At 37.8% G+C, this 27,874-nt stretch overlaps 3 protein-coding genes across 5 annotated transcripts; 1 reads left to right on the forward strand and 2 right to left on the reverse strand.

Moving 5' to 3' along the window:
* Positions 1–582: 582 nt before the first annotated feature.
* LOC122988604 (transmembrane protein 69-like) lies at positions 583–3,414 on the reverse strand. Of its 2 annotated transcripts, none has more exons than XM_044361041.1 (3): positions 3,138–3,414; positions 2,005–2,049; positions 583–1,873 (listed from the first exon to the last, which is right to left on the reverse strand). In XM_044361041.1, the coding sequence occupies exons 2-3, from the start codon at positions 2,047–2,049 to the stop codon at positions 1,085–1,087; spliced, it is 834 nt and encodes a 277-aa protein (XP_044216976.1). In that variant the 5' UTR covers positions 3,138–3,414; the 3' UTR covers positions 583–1,084. The 2 variants fall into 2 exon arrangements, with proteins under 2 accessions (XP_044216976.1, XP_044216977.1); XM_044361042.1 differs by lacking the exon at positions 3,138–3,414 and adding an exon at positions 2,499–2,523.
* Positions 3,415–5,637: 2,223 nt separating this feature from the next.
* Positions 5,638–11,698, reverse strand: tm4sf4 (transmembrane 4 L six family member 4). The gene is made up of 5 exons (XM_044361043.1): positions 10,595–11,698; positions 9,906–9,995; positions 7,943–8,088; positions 6,917–7,103; positions 5,638–6,299 (listed from the first exon to the last, which is right to left on the reverse strand). The coding sequence occupies exons 1-5, from the start codon at positions 10,763–10,765 to the stop codon at positions 6,282–6,284; spliced, it is 612 nt and encodes a 203-aa protein (XP_044216978.1). The 5' UTR covers positions 10,766–11,698; the 3' UTR covers positions 5,638–6,281.
* Positions 11,699–12,501: 803 nt separating this feature from the next.
* LOC122988602 (glutathione hydrolase-like YwrD proenzyme) lies at positions 12,502–27,580 on the forward strand. Of its 2 annotated transcripts, none has more exons than XM_044361039.1 (12): positions 12,502–13,368; positions 14,045–14,198; positions 14,276–14,429; positions 15,576–15,782; positions 18,110–18,262; positions 18,347–18,434; positions 19,984–20,089; positions 22,369–22,525; positions 23,554–23,736; positions 24,080–24,164; positions 25,007–25,102; positions 26,718–27,580. In XM_044361039.1, the coding sequence occupies exons 1-12, from the start codon at positions 13,269–13,271 to the stop codon at positions 26,861–26,863; spliced, it is 1,629 nt and encodes a 542-aa protein (XP_044216974.1). In that variant the 5' UTR covers positions 12,502–13,268; the 3' UTR covers positions 26,864–27,580. The 2 variants fall into 2 exon arrangements, with proteins under 2 accessions (XP_044216974.1, XP_044216973.1); XM_044361038.1 differs by having other exon boundaries at positions 12,504–13,368; positions 19,918–20,089.
* The last annotated feature ends 294 nt before the right edge of the window (positions 27,581–27,874 follow it).

Genomic DNA, 27,874 nt, shown 5'->3' on the forward strand with positions numbered 1-27,874 from the left:
TAGTCAGTTGTGATAGCTTTCACCTACACGTTGTCATTTGATGGTGTGCAGATAACGCCTGAGACTTAAAGTACAGATTACTCTAGTTTAGATCTTACGTAATACTCTTTTTCCCAGTGATGTCAGTCCTCCTGACTTGAGCTGTCTGATCCTGCAGAAAAAAAAAGCATCTGTGTTTACACCAAAGAAATTGATCAGAAAAAAGATGATTGCTTTTCCAGCTTTCCAGTTCTAGCTGAAAAACTTGAAAGTTACAGTTTTGATAACTTATTATTTGAGTCAAGTAAATAAAATTGCTGGATAAGCTTCTCAAATTTCTTCAGCATATTCTGACATTATAAACTAAACACTTGAGTGTGGTTCTTCTGGAAGGGCTCAGTCCTGATGAAATCAAGGACAGCAGGACTTTTTGCTCCTCTAGCATCCCCATTTTTTAAAGAGGGAAATCTGGCTGATGAGGCCCAGCATGTAAGAGGAAACAGGCAAATTTAAAGCATATTTTTTTCTCTGGTGACTTGTGAATTCATAGACTATAAAATATTATAGATAAAAATCATCCTTAGTCAAAACAAGAACAGTATGTTTAAAGTTACAAGTGCATTTATTTAATAATCGTTGAGCATGAACTTGTTCCACAGTCTCAGTCCATTTTGTTCAGTTCTTTTAATGATGATGCAAATGTAGAATTTGATTTTGGCGCCTCCCGGTGGTCAAAAAAAAATCACTGACAAACATTTATTCCATCAGAATAATTTAAGGATGGTTCACTAACATACAAAAATTCTACACATAAAAGGCTTTGAAGTAACGGCCTGAGGAGGAATTTTGTTAGAGAGGAAACATCCATGAATATATTTCATTGCAGCCTCCTTATGAAAGATGGCTGCACATGAAACGTTCTGCTTTTACAGAGTTGAGTTCATGATCTGTAAAATGTACAACATAACTTACAGCCTAACAAAAGCACCCAGACAGTCAATAAGATGGTCAAGTGGGGCAGAAACTTCCAATATCAAGAAAAAACTTGAAGTTCGATCATCAAAATAAAAACATAGTAACACTGTTTTGCATATTTTTTATATTATTAATCTGAGAAAATCTTCTTTTCTGGGTAAATTCCATTCATTACGAGTGTCCCTACAAGAGAAAAAAATGCCACGGCTGTCAGGACGGAGCGCAGGGCTTTGAACCAGCTGGGGTAAGTGGGCAGCAGAGACAGATCATAATGCAGCGAGATTCCAAGTCCCATGATAACCATGGTGGCTGCAGGGACGATGCTGTCGCTCATCAGCATGGCCACCCAGGCTATCAGGGAGGGAACCACGCTGTTGGCCAGGTTTATCCAGTCAGGTTTGGCGGGGCTGCTCTCAGGAAGTGCAAATCCCCAGCGAGCTCCACCCAAGAAGGAAACGATAGAGGCGCCGTAAGCTAACTGGGCGTAAGCCAGCTCTGGGAAGTACATCTCACTCATAGCCATGAGCAGAGTCGGGGAGACGAAGGGGATCAGTCCTGCAAACCCCAGGTACAGGGCAGGTTTGGGACTCTTCCACAAGTCCTTCATGTCATAGCGGAGCAGATCCAGCTCTCTGGGAGGCGGTTCAGGCTTTGGTCGCTTCTTCTGCCTCACAGCAGAAGAGTGGAAATGTTGGTTCCTCGCTAAAAATGCAGCACAATGAGTCTGGGTCCTGTGGAAGGGCTCAGTCCTCAAGAAACCAAGTATAGCAGCAGTTTTTGCTTGTCCGGCAGCCCGTTCTGTACAGGGCACCCTGGCTGATGAAGCCCAGCAGGTCCCTGGGCTGCTGGATCCACCATCAGAAGCTCCGGCCAGGGATGATATCCAGCATCTTTGAGGAGGACGTGCCCAGTGCAACACCTGAGAAATACACATTCATTTTAAAGATGTAGCAATTTTTTTTTAAATCAAATATTAGTTTTAAAATGTTAAAATATTAGGAATATGAACAACAGAGCTTCAGAGCTGGAAAATCACAAATGGTCCATTACCTTCTGGGCAGTAAAGGTGCTTCTTCTAAATATAACAGAGAACATCTGATGAAAAATGTAAACAGAGATCAAGTTAGTCAGAGAACAAACACACACATTACAGGCTAATTCACTCAATGTTAAAATAACAAACATAGCCCAAGTTGATGCAAATAGCTTGTTTTGTCCAACCAACAGTTCAAAACCCAAACATAGTCAGTTTATCATTATAAAGGACCAAAAAACTGAAAATATTGACTTTTGAGAAGCTAGAACCACTGTATTGTTGGCATTTTTGCATAAAGATATTACTTAAAGATCCCCTCCAGACATGTTGAAGATGTATCTAAAATACTCTAGTTTGAAAAATGATTTGTGTTTAATTTCCACAAAAAAGGTTAAATTATCTTGTTAAAATTCTTAAAATGACATTCTCTCCTTCTCCCTCTTTAACATTTCCAGAATCTAGAAATATGCAAATATGTTTTATCTCTAAAGTTTAGGATGTCTCCTACTTCACTGTAAAGTCTGTACTCTGTGATTGTGCACTGGAGGCTTCAAGTTTCCACATCACACTTATGTAAGTTGAATATTGGGACCAGGATTTGCTTCCAAACTATTTGTGATGTCACAAATCAATTGAATTTTCAATGAGCACAAAGAAACCTTCCACTTTCAGTAGAAGAATGCAATTAACTGATTATCAAAAACATTGCAGACTAATTTTCTGTCTATTATCTAATCGATTAACCGACTAATTATTCCAGCAAAACAAAACATTTTACATCAAATCTCCTAAACAACTCCACCCAACTCACACAAAGATGCATCGAGCCTGAACAGGACTCTGTGAGCCTCTAAAGGGTGGTGCTCTTTATTGAACTCAATAGAGAAACTGTTTGTTTGTTTGCATTAAGAAAACAGTTAAAGGTCGGACCAGCTGGCCCAGGGCAAATATTAAACCCGGTGCTGAAACCAGTCAAATCAGTACATCATTACTGGATTCATCTCACAGCTACACTGACAGCTAACCAGACAAACTAGACTGTCTGAATAATCGAAATATACCTGCAGAGACTGACTGACTGTTAACAGCTACATAACTGAAGCCTGTTTGGCAGCTCACATTCCTGAAACACTCACACTGAAATTACCTCTGTTTCAGGTTGAAAACCTCATATTTTAGACACTTATTCTCCCGGAGGTCAGCCAGAAGGTGCTTCGAGCTGGGAACACATTGGTGCGCAGGTTTATTCAGTCCGTGTTCACCATGAGGCATAAAACGTCAGTTCCACCACAATCGGCTAACTCGCTAAACAGAAGCGAGTTAGCCAAATAAATACGTATTAACTGAATAGCAAAAAAGGAAACTTGTTACAAACATATATGTGTACGTTATTTCTTCCAATTGTTCACTTTATCGATTAGCGTCACCGAAGACGATCTGTCATCGATTAGCAGGACTGCTGACTGAGTGCTTCGTTCAGTTAAAGGAAAGGTTCACAATTTTTCAAGTCTGTCTTAAAACAACAGTCAGGTGTCCATATGAACACTGAAAGAGGTTTTCTTCGCTGTAATCATTCCTCCTGTTCATACTAGCGATTAAAAGATCCCCTTCAAATGTGCTTTAAATGTACGTGATGGGGGACAAAATCAACAGTGTGTTCACACAGTCATTTAGTGCAAAAATAAAGTTTATATGAGGCTTCAGCAGTCTGAGTTAGTCATATCAAGTGGATATCTGCCACATTTACAGTATTTTTTAGCATCAAATTCCCTCTTTGTGTTTCCTCAGACAGTGTTTCCCTGTTGAGCTGCGGTGGAAGTATAGTAACAAAAAGAGGGACTTTGGCACTAAAAAGACTGTAATGTTGAATGATATCTACTTGATTTGACTCATTAGGATGGCTGAAGCTTCATATTAGCTTCAGATAAACTTTTAAATACATTTTTGCATAGAAGGAGGACTGTGGATTTTGTCCCCCATCATTTACATTGTAAGATCTTCTAATGGTCAGTATCAACAGGAGGAATGATAACAGCAAGAAAAGCATGTTAGTGTTCATTTGGGCTCCTGACTGTTGTTGTTTTTTTTTTTGTTTTTTGTTTTTTTTTTACTTCTGTGCATTTTATTGTTTTATTATTACTATTATTTTGCATCTTCTATTGTTACTCTGTACTCCTGCCTTTACCTCTGTGCTCCTCTTTGCCTTATTTTTATCTGCCTTGTTGTTTGGTTTTTTTTTTTTTGGTTTTTTTTGAAAAGCACTTTGTAACATTGTTAAGAAAAATGCTATATAAATAAAGTTCCTTATTATTATTATTATTATTAAAAGTTTTATGACACACTTGGACAATTGTATCCTACAGACATGATGAACATTTGATTGATTTGTAAATCCAAAAATGACAAAGCCCTGTATTTTGTTTAAAATCTTCACATAAAATGTAAGGAGCCAAAACTGTCAACTTTTTGTACACCTATTATGTAGAATACATAAAAATTTAAACACTAAATGTAAATGAGGATGAAATTATAACATTATAGGCTATATGATAAGAAATATGAACACACTAATTCTGAGCTACTTAAATTACATAAAAATGTTACCAAGTGATTTATAAACCAGAGAATGAATTTAAAAATCAATTTGAAAATTAAGTTGTATCCCAGAAACTCTATAATGTCAAATCTCTAACCTATACTGTTGTCTCATAATCTCTTTTGCAACAGTTTCAAATTTCCTGTCAATATAAGACAATGCTCAACTCATTTGTGGTTTCAAGGCTGTTAACATTTCCAGGTGAAGCAGCACTGAGACTCTGAAGTAAAAAGAGCATTTTAGTAATAGTGCTGCTTTAAAATGGGACCCATATTCTTATTCAAACCAAATGTAATAATAAACTTTAGCAAGTGAAATAGATGTAGTCAGGAGTAGTGTCGTGTTTGATGCAGCAGATGCACCTTTAATTACATCATCACAAATCTGACAACAATTATCACAACAGAAATGGCTCCATCATGACACCATCACAGGTTATAAATCTAATTTTATTCACTGATGTATTGATTGGAGTAGAACACTATACACAAAAGCCTGACAATGACTGATTTCATAATGAATCTGTCTGTCAGATCTTGGTTAGTATCGTAACACCCTCCAAATTCAGGTGAATCAGGGCTGGTGAAAAAAAAGGATAAAAATTCACAAGAAGTCCAGAATTCTCTGAGCTTTATTTCATTTTTTCTGCTGTTCACAATGCTGCAATTTCTCTTTTTTTTCTTTACAATGCTTAGCAAAGATTACATCAGTAAAATACAGTCTTCCAGATATATATATTCTTTAATAACGCATCAGACAAGTTAGTACCATATAAGAAAGCCCACATACACTATGAAAGAGTATATAAAAGAGAAGTGCAAAATCCCAGTGGTAGTCACATGCATTCTCATTGATGTTTTAAAATAATATCAGTGTAAAATATTATCTTGTGGCACACCCAGATATGAACAAAATCTTTCAATAACCCCACTAACTGAGACAATAGTTTGGAGTGGAAATACGTTACAACACATTTGTTTAAAACTATAGATAACTAGTGAAATTCATTGCTGTGTCAGTATCACTAATATGAACCTTTTTCACACAGATATACAAGATGTAAGATTTTATTGATGGTGTTGGTACAGGAACTTTATCACACAGAGGCATATTAAAACTGTCTCACAGTCTTCGAACCCCTTCAGACTTACACACAACACCGAAATGCGCAACAGGGGGCAGTCATGCAACAGGAAATAGTTTCTTACCTCAATAGAGAGACTCAACATCTTGATAGTCAGAAAATTGTATATTTTGCCAACAGGTTTGTTTATGTTTGTCTAGATATTAAAACATAACACATAAATATCATGGCCCTATCCCATCTGCTTTTCATATGTATATCAAAAATAGAATCTATATTTATTGATTTAATGAGTTCACTGAAGTCACTAAAAATGCAAGAGATACAAACAAACACAGCGAGAGGAAAATCAATCTAATCTAATCTAACATTCAGATCTAATAATGAGAAGATGGAGTGATTAGTGTTTGCAAGAGAGTAAATGAGTATCCCTTTAAACCCGAGCTCTATCATTTCACCAGCTTTGTTAGCTAATTCACACACTGCAATCAATAAGCTCTTATGCCAAAATGTATAATCGTAGCATAAAGCAAGAAACTGCCGTCCTCCTAAAACTGGAATAAACACAGGAAGAAGAGCCATCCTCAGGTTCTCACAGCCGCAGGAAGTGCTCAGACAGTTCTATTGTTCTGAAAGACAAACAGAATTATTAACATCTTAATGTGATTTAATCACAAAAATGTAATCCATCTCTGTTTGCAAACACAAATCCTCAATCGGTAAGCAGTTACATAATTCACTGGACCCCGAGTAATGAGTTCTTCTCAGCTAATTGAAGATTACAAACCAAATCTATCAAATCTGGAATTAAATGGTCAATATGCAATATATTAATTAGAATTTTAACTGTTTTGGCGAGCATACAACAACAAGCTTATTTCTGTATATTTCCCTAATATAATTTATTGTTTGCTTTAGCATAGTGTTTGTCTTTTCCTTTATTTAACCAGGTAAACGTCTAATTGAGAGATCTAAGAGAGATCTGGCAAAGGCAGCAGAAAAATAAATGTTACAAACAATAAAACATTTATCTCACAGTCAATTATCTTTCCTCACCTGTGTTTCTTTTATGACTGTTTTTAGTATAGTTTAGTCACTGAATAGGCTACTGCTAATAATAAATAAGTATATTAATAATAATTATTGTATATATCAAACATTTGGATTGAATTCAGATCCTCCTACAAATTCCTCTTTTAGACTCTGAACTGAAGTGAACCATTCTCATCTCAGAGCAGATACTGACCTGTTCACAGCAGGTACAGCAGTCTCCACACAGAGCTCCCAGCAGGCCATTCACCACCTGCACAGCACACAGCACCGCCTGGATTATACCCATGATCAGCAGCACAAGGAACAGGGAGACATGCCAGTGCACTATATTGGGTGGCTCTATGCACTTCGACCAGGATTCTTGGTCGTCCAGGTAGTTGCTGGAGTGGGAGGGTGAGATAAAAACAGCAGGTTTGTGTCTGTAGATGCTTTAATTTGATAACTACAACATCAATAAAAACAGTTCCATTTCTTCAAGAGTGTTAGTATTTGCTTTTTTAACAGTTTAAGGGGTCGGCTGACCCAGATTACACATACAAAAGATTTCTGCCTCTACTAGAAGAGAATGGAATTTCATTTGTGCTGCCCCAAAAAAAATATTTTTTAGATTTATATTTAGGGTCCCTCTTGATGACGGGACCTCAAGATTATGTAATAATGTAGGTGTCACTATGTCCCTATGTCATAAATTTGATATTTTGCTTTAGTGGTGGATACAGTATCACCAGACATTATAAATGAATCAAACTACCACAATCTAATTGCCTGAAGGTGAAGCCCTCAGGACTCCTGAGGGTCTGGGGGGTCCCAGAGGAGTTTGCCTGGTTGGTAATCCAGCCTTGGTCTGTGGATTAGCAGGGACACTGTTCCTGGAAGGAGACGTCATCACTGAATTTCATTCTCTCAGTCTGTTAAGCACCACAAATGGAATTCCATTCGCCTCCATTGTATCGGGGTGGAGTTAAATTAAAAAAATATACTTTTTTGTAATTTGAGTCTTTACATCTTTCAATGATAAAATGCTTTTGTGGACATTATTTTATGAACCGTTTATTAGAAACAAATAAGATGTATTATCTCCAATCTACTGTTAATGTGACTGAATTTTTTCAGGTTGAAAGAAACCATCTCCATCATTTCATTCATGGTTATACGTGTAATTTAAAATAACAATGAATTTCTTTGAAATGTCTTAGATTTGTGTGTCTCACGGTCTCACCCATGGGAGAAGGGATAGTTCCACTCAGTCTTTGACCCGTTTTTAAACAGACACAAAGGTCCGTGGCTAATAGCAATAGAAGAAACTATGACGGAGTAACCGGCCCCCAAAACACCCACAGCTGCAAACAGTATGGAGCTCAGCATCTACAGAGAGAGAGAGAGAGAGAGAGAGAGAGAGAGAGGGAAGGAAGGATTGAGCAGTTACTCATATTGGGAATCAATACCTTTTTGCAATCTCACTTTTAACTTCTTAAACAATGACAACAATGAAGTTATTCTCTTGGTGTGGAGACACCAGGCTGGGGGTCATGAACGCAGCACGTCCAACACAGAGATACTGAGATGGTGTGTGTGTGTGTGTGTGTGTGTGTGTGGAGTGATCTGACAAACTTTTGTTTGCCGATTCTTTCCTGGACCCCACACACACTCTCACACCTACACATTCCTGAATTATCGATCAATATGTGTGTCCGCACCAGCACAATACAAGCTCTGTGCGAGAGAGTCATGTGAAACTCCCATCAGAGGAAGGTCTTGTTACAGTGATTGAAATCTCATCAATTTGTGTGAGTATATTCAGTGTGTATGTGTGTGTGTGTGTGTGTGTGTGTGCAGCCATTTATTGCTGTGTAAATCAGGATGGGTGTGTACTGTGTCATTGTGTTTGCTTTCCATCGAGTGTGGAAACAGTTACAGTTAACAGGTGACATATATTAGATCCACAGGGACAAATGGGTAAAATAAAAACACAGCAGTGTCTTAACACCCTGCAAATCTGAATGTGCCTGTCTGATTTTTTTGTTAGGCCATTCATGAGGCTCGTTATATTCATTTTTTACCCCTTCTCACAAAAAATACCAATATTTCTAAATAGATTGGCTCAAAGTGTCTTGGTGTAGTGGCTGGCATAGTTCCGAGTAATAGAATTGAAAAAGAAAAATGTGTTAAAAATTAAAATAAGATACTGATTGTGCACCAGAGTCCCTAAAAAAAAAAGAAAAATGTGCACAGCAAGCAGATTTTTATAATTAGATTTCCACTTGAATTATATTTTCTTAAATCAGATTTTCTCCTGTTTTCTATTCAAAACGAACACCAATAAAATACTGAAAATAACGACTAATCACAATAATCACATTGAAGCTGCAATGATTGGCTGCCAACTATTAAATCAATCGCTAAATATTTTGATAATTGATTAGACGTTTTAAGCAAAAAAAAGGTCCAAATTCTCAGATTTCAGCTTCTAAGATGTGAATATTTCTGGTTTCTTTAGTCTTCTATGGCAGTAAACTGAATATCTTTGGGTTGTGGACTGTTGGTCGGGACAAAAGAGGACATTTGAGGATGTCATCTTGGGCTTTGGGAAACAGTGATCAACATTTTCCACTATTTTGTGACATTTTATAGACCAAACAAAATAACAATAATGAAAATAATCATTAGTTGCAGCCCTAATTCAGTTCTATGTGACAATATCCAATACACATTAAACCATTAATGAATTTAACAGTGAGGTGTCCAAACAAAAAAAATGTTTTTGTCCTGCTCTGGAGTCCTTAATGCATGTACATTCATATACAAATCTGAGTAGCTGTTGTATATACAGAGTATTGGCTCTAATGGCTCAAATTTGTCCTTTTGGCATTATTTTTGATTGTGTGTGTTTGTTTTTCTGTTTTTTTTTTCCTCAAAAGGATATATACAGAAAAAAAGTCTTTGTGGATGACCTGCATTTCTGAACTTCAGGTGTAGCAGTTAAATTGTACTGAAGTATCACTCCAAATTGTTGGGCTGTTAGGCAAACTTACCCTACGCTGCGACACCACATTCCGCAGTCATTTTGGGACCCATTCTAGTCTTCGTGAGCCAAATTTGAACTCTTGCCCAACTTTTGTGCTGCTGTAAATAATCATTTCATTATGGTGAGAAAACAAAAGAAAAAAAAAACACCCCCTCACCGCAAATCTCCGCCCACAGCTTCCGTTGCCACAGCAACCGCAGCAGTCATTGTTCTTCAGACCCAGGAAGACCATAGCTGGGAAAATCATCTATTGCCCACCCCAAGTTCAAACACACGCACGCACGCACGCACACACACACACACACACACACACACACACACACACAGATAGAAACAGTTGAGCAGATGATGAATTCTTTCTTCCTCTAGTGTGTGCAAGTAAAATGTCCTACCATAATCTTTAGAATATACAGTAGAGTTCATTATCTACTCATTGTTTTAAGCTGCATTAGTTTTCACCAGGATAAGTTCATTTTTTTTCTGCAAATATGCCATCAGAATAATTTGAAAGATGCTATAAACACAAAAAGTCTAAACAGCTTCATACATAAAAAAACAAAACAAAAACATTTCTATGATATATTTTGTTGCATTTCTAATATTTCTAATGTGAACTAGCTTGCAGACAAGATCATTAACTATTACAGGTGGCGCAATACTTTAAGCATGAATTTTCATCAGGTGGTTTTTAATTTACTGTATTTGTGAATGTGCATATTAGAATTAGCATTCATGTGCTATGGTCACGAGATATAAAATTAGAAAAAAATATCTCCTGTGATGATAAATACAGCTGATATCATGCAGTGTACATACTCCAGTGTTGTAATTTTTACATATACTCACGAACAATCCAGATCCAAAAATGCCTCCAAAGTACCACACTTCTTCTGTGATGTGTTCGGTGTCCCCAGCCTTTCCACCAGGAAAGAAGAGCAGGACATTGCACAGCACACACACAATCGACAGAGGTATCAGAGTGATCCCCAGACACTTGGCAAAGTTGCCTGAACACATTCTGACACTGATGCTTGATCAAAAAAAAACAACTCTTGGGGTTAGAGAAGTATCTCGTGGACTTCAAAACTCCACTTAAGGTGATTCTTCAAAAGGACGGAATTAAAAAACTAAACTAAACCGACAAAAACAAGGATCTGGCTTCTAAAACTGAAGGTCAGGATTCAGTCTGGTCCAGTCTTTGTCTGCTTACCAAGCTGGTCAGCCGTTAAAAAATCAATACACTGGAGAATAACAGTACACCTGTTGGCCCTACCTATAGCTAAATTTCTCCCTACACCTATTTTTGCTTGGTTATTTCTCCAAAAAGCTGCCCACTTTACCAAACCTTCTAGATGATCCTGTCTACCTCACCTGTCCTGTGTCTGAGGATTGTTGATGCTGCATTTGAGCCTTTATATTGTAGCCCCCCTGTCTCACTGTGTGATGTCACTGCTTCACTTTTACAGCAGCCAGCTGTAATATAGCAGGATATCACACACACACACACACACCCACGTGCGCGTACAACCACACATACACAAGTTTGTGGCCGCATGCAAACAGACACTGAGCCATTAATGTAGGATTACATACCCGTGTGTGCACACAGAAACACCAGTGAAGATACAGTGGTTAATGTTCTACCATGTGTTTTGTGTACGTGGAGACAGAGCTGGAAGTGACAGACAGTTGGTCGATATCGTGGGGCTGATGTGGCTGATGTGAACCTACCACAGGTTTAGTGAGTAACAGGAAGAGTTTCTTCATCATTTAGGATTGTCTAATCTGTAGTTCAACTCTTGGTGTATCTAATAACAATCAATTTACCACTAATTGGGCTAATAATGACGTACAGACTTAAATTAAAGGAAAAACCAACATAAAGTGTCTTGATAAGGTGTTTTTAGGTATTCTCCCATAGGTGTTCAATCGGGTTGAGATCTGGTGACTGGGATGTGGCCATAGCATATGATACATCATTTTCATACTTTTCATAAAACCATTCAGTGACCACTCGTGCCCTATGAATGGGGGCATTGTCATCCTGGAAGAGACCACTCCCATCAGGACATAAATGTTTCATCACAGGATAAAGGCGATCACTCTGAACAATTCTGTATTGATATGTATCAACAAACTTCCCCCCACAGCATAACAAAGCCATCGGATCCCCTCACTGTATGGGTCAAGCTTTCGGGCCCGTACCAGTTTTTTTCTTTAATTTGTCACCTGTCTTTAGTTGTAACATGTGCATCCTGTAAGATTGAGTTAATATGAGGAATCCATAAAAAAAAAATCATTAACTTTGAAAAGTTTATAATGCTATTTGCTCATCATGCGGTTAAAATGACAAACACACCCAAATGAGTCATTAATATATTGACTATTTGATTAAATTGCTCTGGATTGGATCCTGGTCTCTCGTGTCATTTTTCAGTTATTAATGAGGCCTACAACTACTACTTCCTTTAGGACGTTAGACTATTAAAAACCTTACAGACACATTCTTACTCTGTTGTATATGCTTTGTCAGTCTCTTTTCATCTATATTTTTGATAGATATAATGGCCAAAAAACTTGAAATTGAACTACATTTTGACTTCAAATAGAGGGTTTGCTCTCTGAATACTGCTGCTATCAATCCTAAACTTACTGGATTGTATTATTATGAGAACTTAAGTTAATGGATTTATGAGAATATAAGAATTTCAGACATCAAAACACAACAGTGCTTGTGGTTATGTTTTATTTTATGCTATTACAGTCTCATTAATCCGTCATTTATATTTGTTAATCTTTCAGGAACTCACACCCATAGAGATGTTTCTCCATAAAAAGTGTTTATACGTGTTTCACAGGGACAGCAACAAGAGTAATATGACAAACTACAAGATGTTTCATGTGACAATTGGCTCATCCTGTCATGATCCCTCTTGACTTAACTTAACATAAAGAAAAAATGGAAATAAATACCAGCCTTCAATAAAATAATATAGGTTCCAGGACTGAGATTATTTCAGTTTTCAATATATCAACTGAAAATGTAGCCGAAAGTTGATGTGATATGCCTCCACACACAGCACATCATTCACATCTAACAGCTTGAATCATATAGATGAGAAGTTCCTAAAGTGTCCAGACAATTGGGCAAACTCCATCTGCTGATGAAGATCATGTGGTATGATAGAAAGCCCCACAGCAACCACTAACGTACCTTGTGATGAGACTGTTTTTTTCAGCTGCTGTTTCAAAGGTCAAGAATGAACTTTGACCCTCAGATTTATCAAGGAACCACCATTAAAACGATTAGAATTTGAGAGGAATCATTTTATCCCTGTGTGGAAAACTTTAACTAACATAAGCATACATCGATGTAATCTGTCATCTGCTGCCGTCCCTGGTTCAGCCATACTCAATCGATGCATGATTAACCGATCGGAAGTTGAAAGTCCAATGCGGTTTTATTTTGTCCCGGTATTTTGCCGTGTTGTTGCCAACAGTCACTAGTAGTTAAAGCGGGATGGATACCGACTTGACCTTCTCCTCCCGTCGGTCACCTGTGGTATGTTTACACGGCTGTGTGGCGTCCAGCCAGTCGTTGGCTTCAAATATTGGACTGGGTGAGTGGAAACAGTTGCCATGGAGATCTAGAATGTAACTGTGGCTCAGACAGACCGCGAAGCGAGTTTTCGCCTGTCGCGCGAGTTCGACCGCTGGTGTTTATTCGCCCCAAACAACCAAAATACCAACTGTACATCAGCTGTGAGCTAGCTAGCAACAGACGCACCGACCGTGTCTGTGTGTTTGTGTTCAGTTCAGCTTCTGACTGAACTTAGAAGTCATCAGAGACTCCTGTCATCTCTGTACGTTAATGAAGCAGATTCATAAAGCCCCGTGATACGCGCAAATGTTTCGCTCAAGCGCCGCGCTCTTTTGCTTCGCGTCCTGTCTGAACACACGGCAGCAAGATGACAACCTCCCGAGAAAGTATCCCATCACATTTTTGTGATTCTGATTTTGTGGAGGCATAAGAAAAAAATGGGAAAGTAAAACCAAAACTATTTAAACACTATTAGGGGTGAGTTAGAAACATATGTTGTGTTTGTGATTTGGGTGATGAGAGGAAGGTAAAAAGAAAACTATCGTATACAGTTGAAAATGACAAAAACTACAATATTGTGAAGTATGCAGAATTTGCAGTAAATTGGATAAAACATACAAATACAATAGTAAGGTGTATTCATGATTTAATGATTCAAGCACATCAATCAGTCATGACTTTGTGTTTTTGTCCAGACACCCTAAAGCGTGGGGGTAATGCAGCAGATGCTGCGGTTGCCATAGCAGCGGCGCTGGCAGTAACAGAACCATGCAGCACTGGTCCCGGTGGAGACGCCTTCTGCCTGTTCTACAACGGAAACACTGGAGAGATCAAAGGAATTAATGGCAGGTAGAGACTCCTCTCATGCTTCTGTTCTTGTCTCCATCATACAGAATGAATACCTGAGCGTCTCTCTGTGTCCTCAGTGGTCGCTTGCCCAGAGCTCAGACCCTGGATTTCCTTGAGGGACGTGGTTACAGTGCCGAGGCCCCTCCTTCACCGTCTGATGCTTTGAATGTTACAGTGCCAGGGGCTCCTGCGTGCTGGTGTGATACCGTAGAGCTGTTTGGTAGTCACAAGGTTTGACTGTGTGTGTGTGTGTGTGCAGGTGTGTTTTATGCAACACTTGGGTAGCCAAAATGCTAGCTAATATAGTCATTTACATTACATAAACAACTTAAGTGTAAACTGCAAAAGTATCCATATTAACACACACAAACACCCAAGGAAGAAGACCCTTGTGTGTGTAAACAGTGGTGTTGAAGGTGAATCTAGGAGTTATAAACAAGGAGTGGACAAATATGTCATTGGGCTCTGTGGATATTTCCTATATTTGGTCAAAACAGCAGTAACATAGCGGTCTATGGTAGGGAAAAATCAAAATGTGAAAAATGTATTTGTTGGTCAGACTTAACAAAAAAACGCTAAACATGGAGGGGATCTTATGAAATGTCTCAGGGTTTAGATGCTGCCTGTGCTCATAATTTAAGCTCCTGTTTTAAAATGAATGCTAATGTGTTACAAGGTTGTAAAATGTATTGTTTCCTTTATAGTCAGTGGTAAAACACAATCTTTAAAAAAATAATCCAAACTGTTTTTCTTTCATTTATATTTTCCAATACAGCTTTTCATGTACATTGTCATACTATACGTAGTATTAATCTTATTAATCTTAACCTGTAAAAGTTTAAAGGACAGATTCAGTCTAACCACTTGAAGTTAATGTTGTTGTTTGATGATATTTTTCTTCTTAAAATAAATGCAATCAGACGCTGGGATACTGATTAAATAGATGCATTGGCAGTACTAATGTCATACACTAGATCATCAGTGTGAAATGGCACGTCCATGCTTTAGAGGTTTTGCTGTTGGACATGAATGCTTAAAATGTAATAGTATTACTCATATGTGGATCATGTGAGTTTGAGAGCAGATTACTGTTCAGTTATTTAAAATATTGGGAAGTCCCAGCTCTGTCAGTCAGTCCCTCTAAATCTGAAGTAGAAGTTTTTATAAGGAATATTTCCCATCTCAAAATAAACAACTCTTCAGTATCTTCTTACTCATACAGATTGATGAAAACAAATCTCTGGAAAACCGTCACAGGAAACTACAAACCAGTTTTAGTCTACACATATTTCTTACCAAAACAATGACTAACACTTCCTGCTCAGTGAGGTTTCCTATGAGGTAATAGCAATGTGTTTCCTCTGCCTGTTTCCCCAGCTGTCCTTGCAGGAGGTACTGAGCGGGGCGGTGGAGCTGGCTGAGGTGGGGTTTCCTGTTGCCGAGGTAACAGCTCACCACTGGGCACATTGGGTAGAGGTCCTGCGAGATGCTGGGAAGCAACTAGGCCGAGACCTGCTCATTGATGGTCACGCGCCCAAACGTGGACAAGTATTCAGAAATCCCGCTCTTGCTCGAACTCTGAAGGTAAATACTCGAAAGTAAAATGCAAAAAAACCAAAACAACAACAACAACAGAAAACACAGATGTTCGTAGGTCATGTGAGGAGCACTGGGCCAATTTTTTTCCCCTTGAACTTAAACCTGAAGGAAACAGAACAATGTAGAACCCAAGAAAAATCCCTCTGCTTGTGTCAAGTCCTTCCAGAGGTTTTGTTTGCTTTTTCCAAAGTTCACTTAGCCTTTTGTATGGGATGACCTTGGATGAACACCCAGGGGGTATGCTGGGTAATTAACCCTGAAGCCCTTAGCTTGTTGGACTCAATATGGAAAGAAAACAAGAAGATAGAGGGAGGAATATAGATTGTGCAGGGGTGGGCGAAGAAGGAACAACTTTAAAAGGGGGGAACAAAGAGGAAGACAAAAGGGATGATCTGGAGTTCATAGAGAAGGTGATATGGTCAGAAGAGGGGAGAAGGAGGGAGGAGGAACTGGGGAAAAGGAAAGAAGTAGGGATGAAGATGAAGATGGAAATTAGAAGGAAATTATATTATATTACTTAGAATAAAAATACTTAAAAATAGAGCAATGACTACACTGAAAATATTGTAAACTGAAAAACCCAACAATAGAAGTGATAGTAAAAAATGGACAGAGGACACAGTGAACTCGCAGAATCAATTACATGTTTTAAATCACTTCTTAAAACATATCTTTTTAAAAAGCCTTTTATTAATATTAGTCCAAAGTTTTATGTTTCCAGTTCTACTGAATTTTATGTTTTATTTGTTTATTTTGCTGTTTTTATCTTATTTTATTACATTTTGGATATTTTATTAAATTTTATTCCCTATACCTTTATTTGCTGGATTTTATTTAATTGTGTTGCTCATTTGTTTTAATTTTGTTTTCCCCATGTAAAGCACTTTGTAAAGCTGTTTTAAACGGCGCTAATCTATACATTATTGTTATCATTATATGCAGTATTCTTTGAAATATAATTTACATGTTATGCTAAAACTCTGAAGTCATTTTTGACTGAGGTGGCACATATTTTACAAGTCCCCGCGTTTCCTGTCCCTGAATATGAATGTGTGTATGTGGACAATGTAATATTCATAAAACCATGCTCATTCAGCAGTTTCCCGTCTTTGAGACATCAGTGGTGCTGTGGCTGACCCCATTGTTTGCGTGTGTGAGTGTGTGTGTGTGTGTGTGTCATCACCAAAGTAACGAGACTGACTGTGTGCTTTGTTAAATAGTCATGCACTGATTGATTTTCTACTTCATTAATGCATCACACACTCAGTCATAGTCGTGCAATAATGCAGGAACACAGCCAAGTACGCCCCTGACAACCCCCTACCCACACACACACACACACACACCCACACGCTTGTGTTCCTAAGACAGTAAAAACAATAGAAGTGACCTCAGCCTCATTGATGGATGGTTTCCATGGTATCATAAAGGTCATTCCTCAGTGATGACGGTGTGTCTTACATTCTTGTGGTGCAAAATCACACAGTCAAACACACCCTCCTGTTCATTTTATAACATTGATTGGACTAGTAGATGTTTACAATAGTGGACACGTCATCCACATAGCTTTCAAACTCTACACTCGTGTGGCATTACATCATGCAAACCAACATGTTTTTTTTATGTTTTTGAGTTTTTAATGGCATTTTTAAAGGTGACATATCAAGGTTTTGTGATTTTCTGTTATTTTTATACTGTTATGATGTTGGATGTCTATGTTAAATATGGTCAAAGTTCCAAAACCTGAGGTAAATGTATGTAAAAATGCTTCCTGCAATTCAAAATCCCAGGCTTCAGTTACCTGTACTTCCTCCTTGTGGTGATATGAGATTGTTCGTGCATGCCACAAACGGCCGTCCTTTGTTGCTGAGATTGTTGCTAAGGTTGTCCCACAGGTTGTTTGTATTGTCCACTTGCATATTTCTGATCGGATTCAGGCTCGAACATGTATGGATGTATTTGAAAAGTTTCCATTTTGAGTAAAGAGCGAGAAAAAGAAGTGAAATCCTACTACTATTGTTTGTTTACATAGCCTCCAGAACTAAAACAACCTGTTTCAAACAGAGGCTGAACTGAGGGCTGCATAGAGGGGCAGTATAAGATTAATAAAGAGTTTTTTGAATTGTAAATCATGCAAAGATATTCCAGTAGAGCCCCAGAATATGAATATAGACCTGGAAATGTGCATGATACATCCCCTGTAAAAGCTGTGGATGGACAGATAGAATGCAAAGAGACAAACTCTCTAATAGGTTGATTAACTGAGCAGTTGAGTGATTGATTGTGACATTAATGGACTCATGTGTTGATAGGAGCTGGGTGAGCATGGTAAGCCAGCTTTCTACCAGGGCAGAGTGGCGCAAGCCGTTGTCGATGTCATCAACCAACACGGAGGAGTCATGACCCTGGACGACCTCAGCGGCCACAACAGCGAGGTCGTCACCCCCTTAAGCACAGAGTACAAGGTGAGGTCAGCGAATTTAGATTTAGATTGTATCTGTGTTTTAATAACATGGTCAGCAGAGTGAATGACTCCATTGTGTGTGCAGGGTGTGCGTCTGTGGGAGCCTCCTCCCAACAGTCAGGGACTGGCTGCTCTGCTGCTGCTCAACATCCTGGAGAACTTTCCTCTCAAAGGTAGCCACCGATACACTGAAGCCACTAACCAGCAGAGCAGCTTAGAGCTCTTTCTGGAGATGTGGATGAAGCAAATATCACTTCATAGAAATAAAGCGTTATTCACAAAAAAAAAAAAAAAAACAACCTCAAAACATATTTTATTACTCAACCCAGAAAGTTTATGTGCTGAGAATTTGAGCTATTCACCTCTGAAACTTCAGCCCCCACTTTAATATAATGGAGGTGAATTTGTGTTGCTTAAAACACCACGTGAAATGGGTCAAAAGTTTGGTTTAAAAAATATAAAGAAATAGCTAACCACCTATAAGCTAAATTCAACTAAATCCTATTGTATTTCAAAACCTGGGCACATAAAACCACAAATCTGCATGGCTAGGAACATGTACCAGGAAGCCAAGTGTAAAAATATTACAATCAGAAATATTTAATTTGGGTGAACTGACCCTTTAAAGACAGTAGTACAGTATGTGATCTCCTACTGAGCCTTGTCCAAGTCCATTTGTCCCATTACATTCCCCACGACTTTGAAAATATAGTCATAACAACTCTCATTATCTCATGACATTAGGCATTTTAGTCTAATTTATCTTTTGATCAGACTAAAGTGTTTACAGAAAAAAAAACAGTCTCCTCGTGCTTTTGAATACTTTTCTTTAATACTTAAAGAGGGAAATTTAAACATTATTATATCACAGTAACAATCAGCCAGTCATGTGTTGGTGGTAAGGATGAGTTTATGGCAGATATAGTATTGATGTGTGACATTTTAATGTAAATAGTCTGTATTGTAAACATCTGGTATCTGCTGGGTTTTTCCAGGGAAAATCTTATGGCTCATGCAAATTGATGTGATACATACTTCAGTATGCAGCAGCTGAGACTATATAGGCTATAAATAAAGGGTAAATATAGGGTCAACAACAGCTTCAGCAAACTTAATCAAATATGCTGTTTGATCGAAAAGAATCAGAGCTGTCAGAAGTAAAACTTTGTAATGGGTTTTCTAGTTTTTCTATTTAACTGCTGAAGGAATAAATCCTGCAAATATCAAAAAAATATCTGTAGTGGCAGCAAGTCAGATAAGGAAGAAACTGAAAAAATGTCAATTAAAGAGACATAGTGAGCGTTGAAATTAAACAAAATTATGTCCAATGAATAACATAAAATGTATTTATATATGTAATTATAATGTTATTTATATGCATATTTATTTATTATATACTGTGTATACAGTATGTCTGAATTGCTGCTATCTCATCCTCTACTCTTTCGAGGAGGTAAAAAAAGACAATTAAATAAATGTTTAGTCACGCACATGAAAACATCTAATTTGTACAAATCTCTGGAAGCTCTGAAAATTCAAGCATCTTTCTGTGTGTGTGTGTGTGTGTGTGTGTGTGTGTGTGTGTGTGTGTGTGTGTGTGTGTGTGTGTGTGTGTGTGTGTGCGCGTGTGTGTGTGTGTGTGTGTGTGTGGTGCAGCTTTAGGCCATAACAGCTCTGACTACATCCATGTTTTGGTGGATGCTGTTCGTCTGGCACTAACAGATGCTCTGCGTTACCTGGGTGACCCAGACCATGTGACTATCCCTCTGCAAACCTTACTGGACAAGAGCTACAGCCACCAGCGAGCCCAGCACATCAGCATGGATAGGTGTGTGTCTCTGTGTGTGTCTGTGTGTGTGTGTGTGTGTGTGTGTCTATCTGTTAGTACCAGTATGTACCAGCCATGCTCTGTTGACTTTAGATAGGACTGTAGACTTTTACATCCCCCCGATGTTCATCCCTTCAGGCCTCATCCCTCCTCTGCTGCTCTGTCTGCTCTGCGTGTCAGTGTGTGTGTGTGTGTGTGTGTGTGTATGTGTATGTGTATGTGTGTGTGTGTGTGTGTGTGTGTGTGTGTGTGTGTGTGTGTGTGGGGTGTGCGTGTATCTATTTTGGCATCATGATCTAGTCACTGGTCATTACTGTAGACTTTGAACTTTAGGTCCTTATCAGCTGTAAGACAAATACAAATAGACTATAAAAGTATAAAACAACAGAATGATCCCTGTATGTGAGCACAAAGACACATATATACTGTAGTAAAACATATCAAATATATTCTCATTTCCTAAAAGTTGAGTAGCATGTCACTGCATTAGACAACACACACAAATACAAAAAATATTCCTACTATACCACCAACCCTTAACTAAGAGTGAATCGGACTCTAATTGGACCCCTCAGCTGAAAATCATTGTCTGTCAAGGGCGTTTTCACAGTCAAACAATGTTTACATACACATAATAAACCAGAGGCCTGTTTCAGATAGCAGGTTCAACAAACTCTGAGTCTAACCATGAACCCTGAACTGATGAACCCCGAGGTGGGAAACTCCGAGTTCTCGGCTCCAGAACAGCTGATCAGAGTCAGTTCAATCATCTCTGAGTATGTTCACTCTGAGTTAAGTGTGTGATTAATGAAAAAAGCCATCATCGATGGAGCTCCGATACTACGATTCACCACGGCAACAGGTAAATAAAAGGCAGAGCCTCCATTTTAATCCAGTGGACATAGAGATATTAATGCATGTGTATACAGACAGTGCACATTTATCTTTAAGAGTCTGAGTCAGAGCAGGAAAAGTGTTAATATGTTAACACAATTAATTTTTATTCAGTGTTGTCTATTAGTTCATCATTTACCAGACTTACATTTCCTTAATGATGATAAAGTGGGATCTGACTGTGTATCAGGCTGTAGCCGATATTACATTTTATATATATTTGTTCAGCTTTAATCTGATGGGAGACAAAACACAGGAGGCAGCAAATGAAGATAAGAAATAAAGTAAATATTTAAAAAATATATAGATCAAAGATATAGAGACATGACCTCACAGTATGATCCAGTAATAAAAGGCATTGAGGTTAAAATACAGTAGATTTAAAAATTTTAGACATATTTGTATCTTGGCTCAACAGCATTCAGTGATGCTGCTCAGAAATATTAACATATAATCTCCAATATCATAGGAAAGATGTTTCATCAGTGCGACCAATCACATCATGAGTGATGGAGTTAATTATTCATTGATCCCACGTGTCTGAGGCTTCATATTGATTTTTTTTTAGATTTAAACTGAGTTTACACATTAGGTGCAATAAAGATTTCAGTGCAGGAGCTGCTTTAACAGCTGTCTTGTGAGTCACAGTGTTATAACAGAAGGACATGCATAGGTTTGTTTTGAGCTTAGGCTGAATTCACACTGTGTAATATTTTCATGTGAAGGCAAAAAGCGCTGTTCAAGGAAACGACTGATGCACATAAAAGCGGTGACTTTAGAAAGAGTAACTAAACTAATATCCAACCAGCATTTTGACGAGCTTTGATATGGACTGAATGAATGAGGAAAATGAAACAGCGTGTCTGGCTCTGTAAGAGGGAGGAGAAAGAGAGAGTCAGTTACCATGGTAACCGACCCAGAGTTTAAGTTAGCTCTCCTTCTGGAACTGAAAAGTTTCCCTCGTCTCAGTTTTCACTTATCCCGCTTTCTGAAACGGGGCCCAGGTAACTGGGTGAAATAACATTGAGGATAAAAATTACACATCATGTTTACAGTACATTCACTGCAGTAACTTGGTTACTATAAAACCTGTGTTTACATGCACTAATCCAGCGTGAAAGAACGCAGTTATAAAGATGATCAAAGTGATAGCTAGTGATTCAGAAGTTTGAGGTTGGCAGTTAGGGCCACTGTAGTTATTATACACTGTGAGAAATCACTCAGGAGGAGGTTAAACCCTTCAGTACAGTAAAACATTAGTAGTATAAGTACGTAAAGTCAAATTTTGTAGAAAGAAATCAGACAGAGGACTTCATGAATTACATTTTTCCCCATTAGTTATTTGTGTTTTTAATTGTTGATTGCTTGTATGTGTTTGTTCATAGGACCATGGAAGGAGTGGAGCCCGGCCTGATGACAGGAAGTGACACAGTCTATTTCTGTGTGATTGACAGTCAGGGGAACGCCTGTTCATTTGTCAACAGCACCTACATGGGCTTTGGGAGCGGGCTGGTCCCAAAGGACTGTGGATTCTCACTACAGGTTAGAAAGAGTGTGTGTGTGTGTGTGTGTGTGTGTGTGTGTGTGTGCAAGTGGGGTAACGATAGGTATGTAAAACTCACAAGTTGTCCAGTCACTACAAATTAAGAATTAAAGTCCAGTCTGATGCTGACTTATCTTATCTTGACTGGAAAAGCAGGTTTTTATAGTTATTAGATGAGCAGCAATACTAAGCAGTTTTGGGCTGTCTGAGACGAAAGTTGACAATTGTGAGAGAAACACGGTGAAATCTTTGGTCTTTTCATTTAAATCACGCTGTGAAACACGTCAACCGACGACCGATTTGGAGCTTTGTTGACCAAAAACAACCTGAGGCAAAATTCTGCCAGTATCAGACAATTCAGACCGAATTCTTACTGCTGCTATGACGCACATCTAGAAACAAACCAATCAGAATACAACATGAAATGATACAGAATGCAAATAGTGCAGTTTTTTCAACACGGTTTAGGGGGAAAACACTAGTTCTCCTTAATTAACACAAAAATCGAAACGATGGAGGTGAAACGAAAAAGAAGTGTGTGTGACTCATGAGCCGAGCTGATGACACGCGTCTGCTCTTGTATACTTTCTTCTGTTAACATCGTAGCGCTACGATTCATCACGCATTGAGTGCACAGTTGATATCGTACAGTCTGACACAGATTGTCACAGGTGTCTCGTACAACGTGACATGCAATAAACTTACACAATCGTTGTTGTTGCACAGTCTAAAGGTGCCTTTAGGTGAAGACAAAAAGGTCATGTAAAACACCAGACATAATGCAAATTGTGATGTTTTATGATCCTGTTTTGCATGGTAACCTTACAACATCAGGAATAAATGTGTGCGCTTCTGTTTTGTGTATGTAAGTATGTGTCAGGTGTTAATCACAAAATATTTATGATGGTCATGGATCTATAGAGACATGCTGCTGTAGTAATATGTCATGAGTTTAATATCCGAAGCACTACGAAAAGAAAAAAGACGTGAAAACATATTCATGAAATCTCTTTTTCTCCTTTGACAGAATCGTGGTGCCAGCTTTTCTCTGCATCGTAACCACGTTAACTGTGTTGCTGGTGGGAAACGACCATATCACACTATAATACCTGCACTCCTCACTGACTCTGATTCCAAATCACAAAAACCACAACTCCTCGCTGCACTGGGGGTGATGGGGGCTTTTATGCAGCCACAAGGACACATCCAGGTATGTAGTAATCAAGAGTGCAGAAACTTTCAGATAAAGTATGTAAAATATGCCCCAAACACAGTTTTTTTAAAATTTATAACATCTCTTTTTTGATTTGTCAATGTGTAAATAAGTTGCTGTTGGTTATTTTATAGTCAGACCAGATCAGACTTTGGATAAATAGTATTTGAAAACACTGACTTCTGCATGATTGAACCTTTTGGGTGTACCGATTTAGGGATTATATTCATTTTTAGTCACAGAAAAGTATTCAAAATGACTCAAAACATACTACGTTTTACTGATGGTTCAGTCTTATGAGTGTGATTCGTAACATAACAGATGTTGCTGGTGTGTTTAGGTGTTGTTGAACATGTTGGAGTTTGGGATGAATCCTCAACAGGCTCTGGATGCTCCGAGAGTCTTTGTACAGTATGACCACAAAGGTATGCCCTGCTTCCTCACACACACACACACACACACACACACACACACACACACACACACACACACACACACACACACACATACTGTTACATAAAACATCATTGCTTGATTAATAATTAATATTTATGTGTGTTTAGTCAAACTACTGTATGGCAGGATACAGTACTCTCTGTTGTGAGATGAAATGAGTCATTGTGACATTCATTTAACTTCCTCGTACTATATTTTATATGCTTTGCATCTGTGCTATCATAACATACATTAAACAGAAAATACAACATTGAACATTTAAAAAAATCAGTATCCTTAAGGTTTTAAAGTTGTCATTATTACAGAGGAAATCAATCCGTCATGATACTCTCAGTAAAGCAAATCATACAACTGATTCCCTGATAGGTTCCCATACAGAAAATAGTGTGTTGATGCAAATGTGATTAGTATTTACTTATAATTACTTTATATAACAATGAGCTCAGCTTTCAGGCTCCCTGCCTGTATCTCTCCCTGTAGAGAATACAGTCATGTTATGCAGTTCAGCAGTTAACAGAAGCAACTGAAGCATTAGTAAACCTGTCTCATAGCATATTACAGAAACACTACCTTTACAAAAAATCATAAAAAGTGTATAGTTTGTTTCTATAAAAGATGTACTGTAGCTCTATACCTCATCATTAATAGGATACAGCTCATAAGTTTGTTCTGGTGTCGGATCACATTATATGCTGTTGAATACGTGGTCAGAATTATGGGAATTTTGTGAAACAACACATCTTATGTCCCATATTCATGTGAAGGACTTTTTAAAATCAAAATTGTATTCTGATTGGTCGTCTCTGTCTAGCTGACGAGTGGTTGGTTAATCTGGAGGAGGGGATCGACCAGGAAGTAGCCGAGGCGCTGAGAAGGCGAGGCCACAAAGTCAACTGGCCAGTCACAGGTAACTTTTATGTAATGCATCCCAGTTACTGTAGTGGCTGCATCATGTTTTTACAACCACTAGTAGATCACTGTCTTATTCATTCATTCATTCATAAAGCAAAATTTGAAAACTAACAAAAAAAAAGAGATAAAAAAGTAAAATGACTCCAGACATATTATCTATCTTTCTAGATCTTCATTATCTGTCCTGTTTACAACAGCTAGACTTGATTTCATGCTTAATTAAATGTACCAAAGTCAAATTACAGTTTGAATCCAAAAGACCAAAACCTCCTTGTGAATCACTTTGAAAGAGTTGCACTCATGCACCTGCAGTACATGTTTTTCTTTTATTCCATCTTTTTTTTTTTTTTTTTACAACATATTGTGATATATGTAGGAGCTACATGTAACCTACTTTAATATGTTCAAATACTTGTTATATATTGTCTCAGTATTTACCTTAACCAAATGAGACCATGGCTGAAACAACTGTACCTTTTGATTTGAGATTTGACTATCTCAAATCAAAGGTAGATCATAGTTCCTATAAACTCTGTTGCTTCCTGTTGCAAACAGGATGTTTTCACTTGTTCCTCTTCCCCTCCCTGGCATCATTATCAGTGAGTTTGATTGCACTCTGGCTTTTATGAAGAGCATGAACATGTTGTGAGGGATTTTACCATCAGTGTTTCGGTCCCTCCACCATCTGCTGCTTTGAAAAACAAAAAGAATCTCCCTTTGTGTGACGGAGCAAATCCCCAGTGAAATCCAGATCAGTAGCACAGAGTGTCAGACGCAGTGAAGACGCTTATAGCTTCCATTCCTCATGGTTAAAGGAAAAGCTTGTCTCAAAAATAATGCTTTGATGACGTATCAATGATGCAGTGCAGAATTAAAATACATTTATTATAAAGCTCTTAATTCCTGGAATTGTTTCTTGATAATACTTTGATTTATTTTAAGGTTTCAGCAACAGAAAAACACAAAGCAAAAATTCCCAACTACCTCTTTTTTATGTTTAAGTTACGTTTGTTAAGTTAAATTTGAGAATCATTAACAAGCAAATCAAATTTAAGGAACCAAATATCTAACTGATCATCAATCGATAAAAAAAAAAAAACCCAGTGTATCTTCCTCATTGCTTAACTACTACCTTCATCCTCTCAGTTATACATGTTAAATTTATTGTAAGATTTAAAAGAGCAGGTACTTTTAACAGTATCTTGTAGCATTAAGTGACTTTACAGTGATAAGAACTTATTGTGAGTTATTTTATCTAATTTATAATATTGATGCAATATTTTAAAATATTACTGTGATGTCCAGTAACTCAAGATGTTTCTTTGTCACTCAGGAATTAATTAGTCTTTCATTATCCTTTTTTAAAAAAAAAAAAATCATATCTCATATTGTATCTGTATAGTTTGTAGGCTATTTAACAGTGAGTTTATGTTATTTCTATCACGTTGTGTCAGTTTATTCATGTAACCTTCACAACTCAATAACTTAGCATGCTAATGTAACTTTAAGTATTTGGTTTACTTTGTATAACAGTTACAGACAGATAAAAGATCGGGCAGTTTAATAAGCTCAGTCATGTTTTTAATGTATTTTTTCATTCGTACTCACAGGCCACAAGAGGTCTCGGTTTGGGCGGGGACAGATCATTACAGTGGGGGATTGGTGGAACCCATCTGTCAATCAAGCTGATCGTCCAGCGAGGGTGCTGTGGGCAGGATCAGACCCCCGAGCAGATGGATGTGCTCAGGGATACTAGACAGACTGTAGATAATAATAATCAGTTGATCAACTGATCACAACGTTTTCTGAAGGCAAATTTCTTCATGAAATGTAGAGCAGAAATGCTGCAAAGATCCGCTTGTGACAAAATTCACAGCAAACACAAACCTTTTCTCTTTGGCGTCATTGATTAGCTGACTGATCTTATTACCAGGCGTAACTTGACAGTAACACCGTCATCGCCTGGTGTATTAACAGCTACAGTGCACCTTCATTAAGTGCTTTATGTTCTCATGTTCTTACAGTATATTAACGTTCATCACATGTTTGTGTTGTATGTAAACATACAACACAAACATATTTATGTTTATGTTTATATATCATCATGTGCATCATTTTATTTTTCATTCATCGGCACAACATTCTGTATGTTCCTCCACATGATTCTTGATTACAGATTAGATTTGTGAGCAGCAAACAAATGGGAAACCAAATCTTTGTGTAACATTATATTACACAGCGAACATGCCCTTCCTCCACTGTTTGTAATGTGAATCATGTCCATCACTGTTAGTCTTCTTTATTACTTTTAAATATTTTATAGTGTTATATAGTATTTTTGTTTCTGCTGTTGCTGAAAACCAATTTAAAACTCTGTATATCAAATGATCTGTGGTGCAAAATGAAATATGCTGGATATGTTTACAATGATTTTGTACATGTTTACAGATAAATGAAATAAATTAGATATATTTTCAAGTTCTCTAGGTGATGATTTCTACTCTGGTCATTGTCTCACTGTCCGCTGTTATATGTACATCTGCCTAAAACTATGCAGTGTATTACAGCAGCTGTCTCATACAATTCAACAAAATCACAAACTGCAACCTCCAACTATAAAGTTGAATCAACAAATTTCCAAAATTATTTCAACAATGACGGTTGAAAAAGTTATAACTGTCATGAAGATAGCATTTATTTAGGGCTGTGTTTTTAGCTAGGTATACCTAATAAATAGGTAGATTAATGTATGAATCTGTGCAAATTG

The sequence above is a fragment of the Thunnus albacares genome, chromosome 9, assembly GCF_914725855.1.
Source record: "Thunnus albacares chromosome 9, fThuAlb1.1, whole genome shotgun sequence".
In the NCBI taxonomy this organism is placed as follows: domain Eukaryota; kingdom Metazoa; phylum Chordata; class Actinopteri; order Scombriformes; family Scombridae; genus Thunnus; species Thunnus albacares.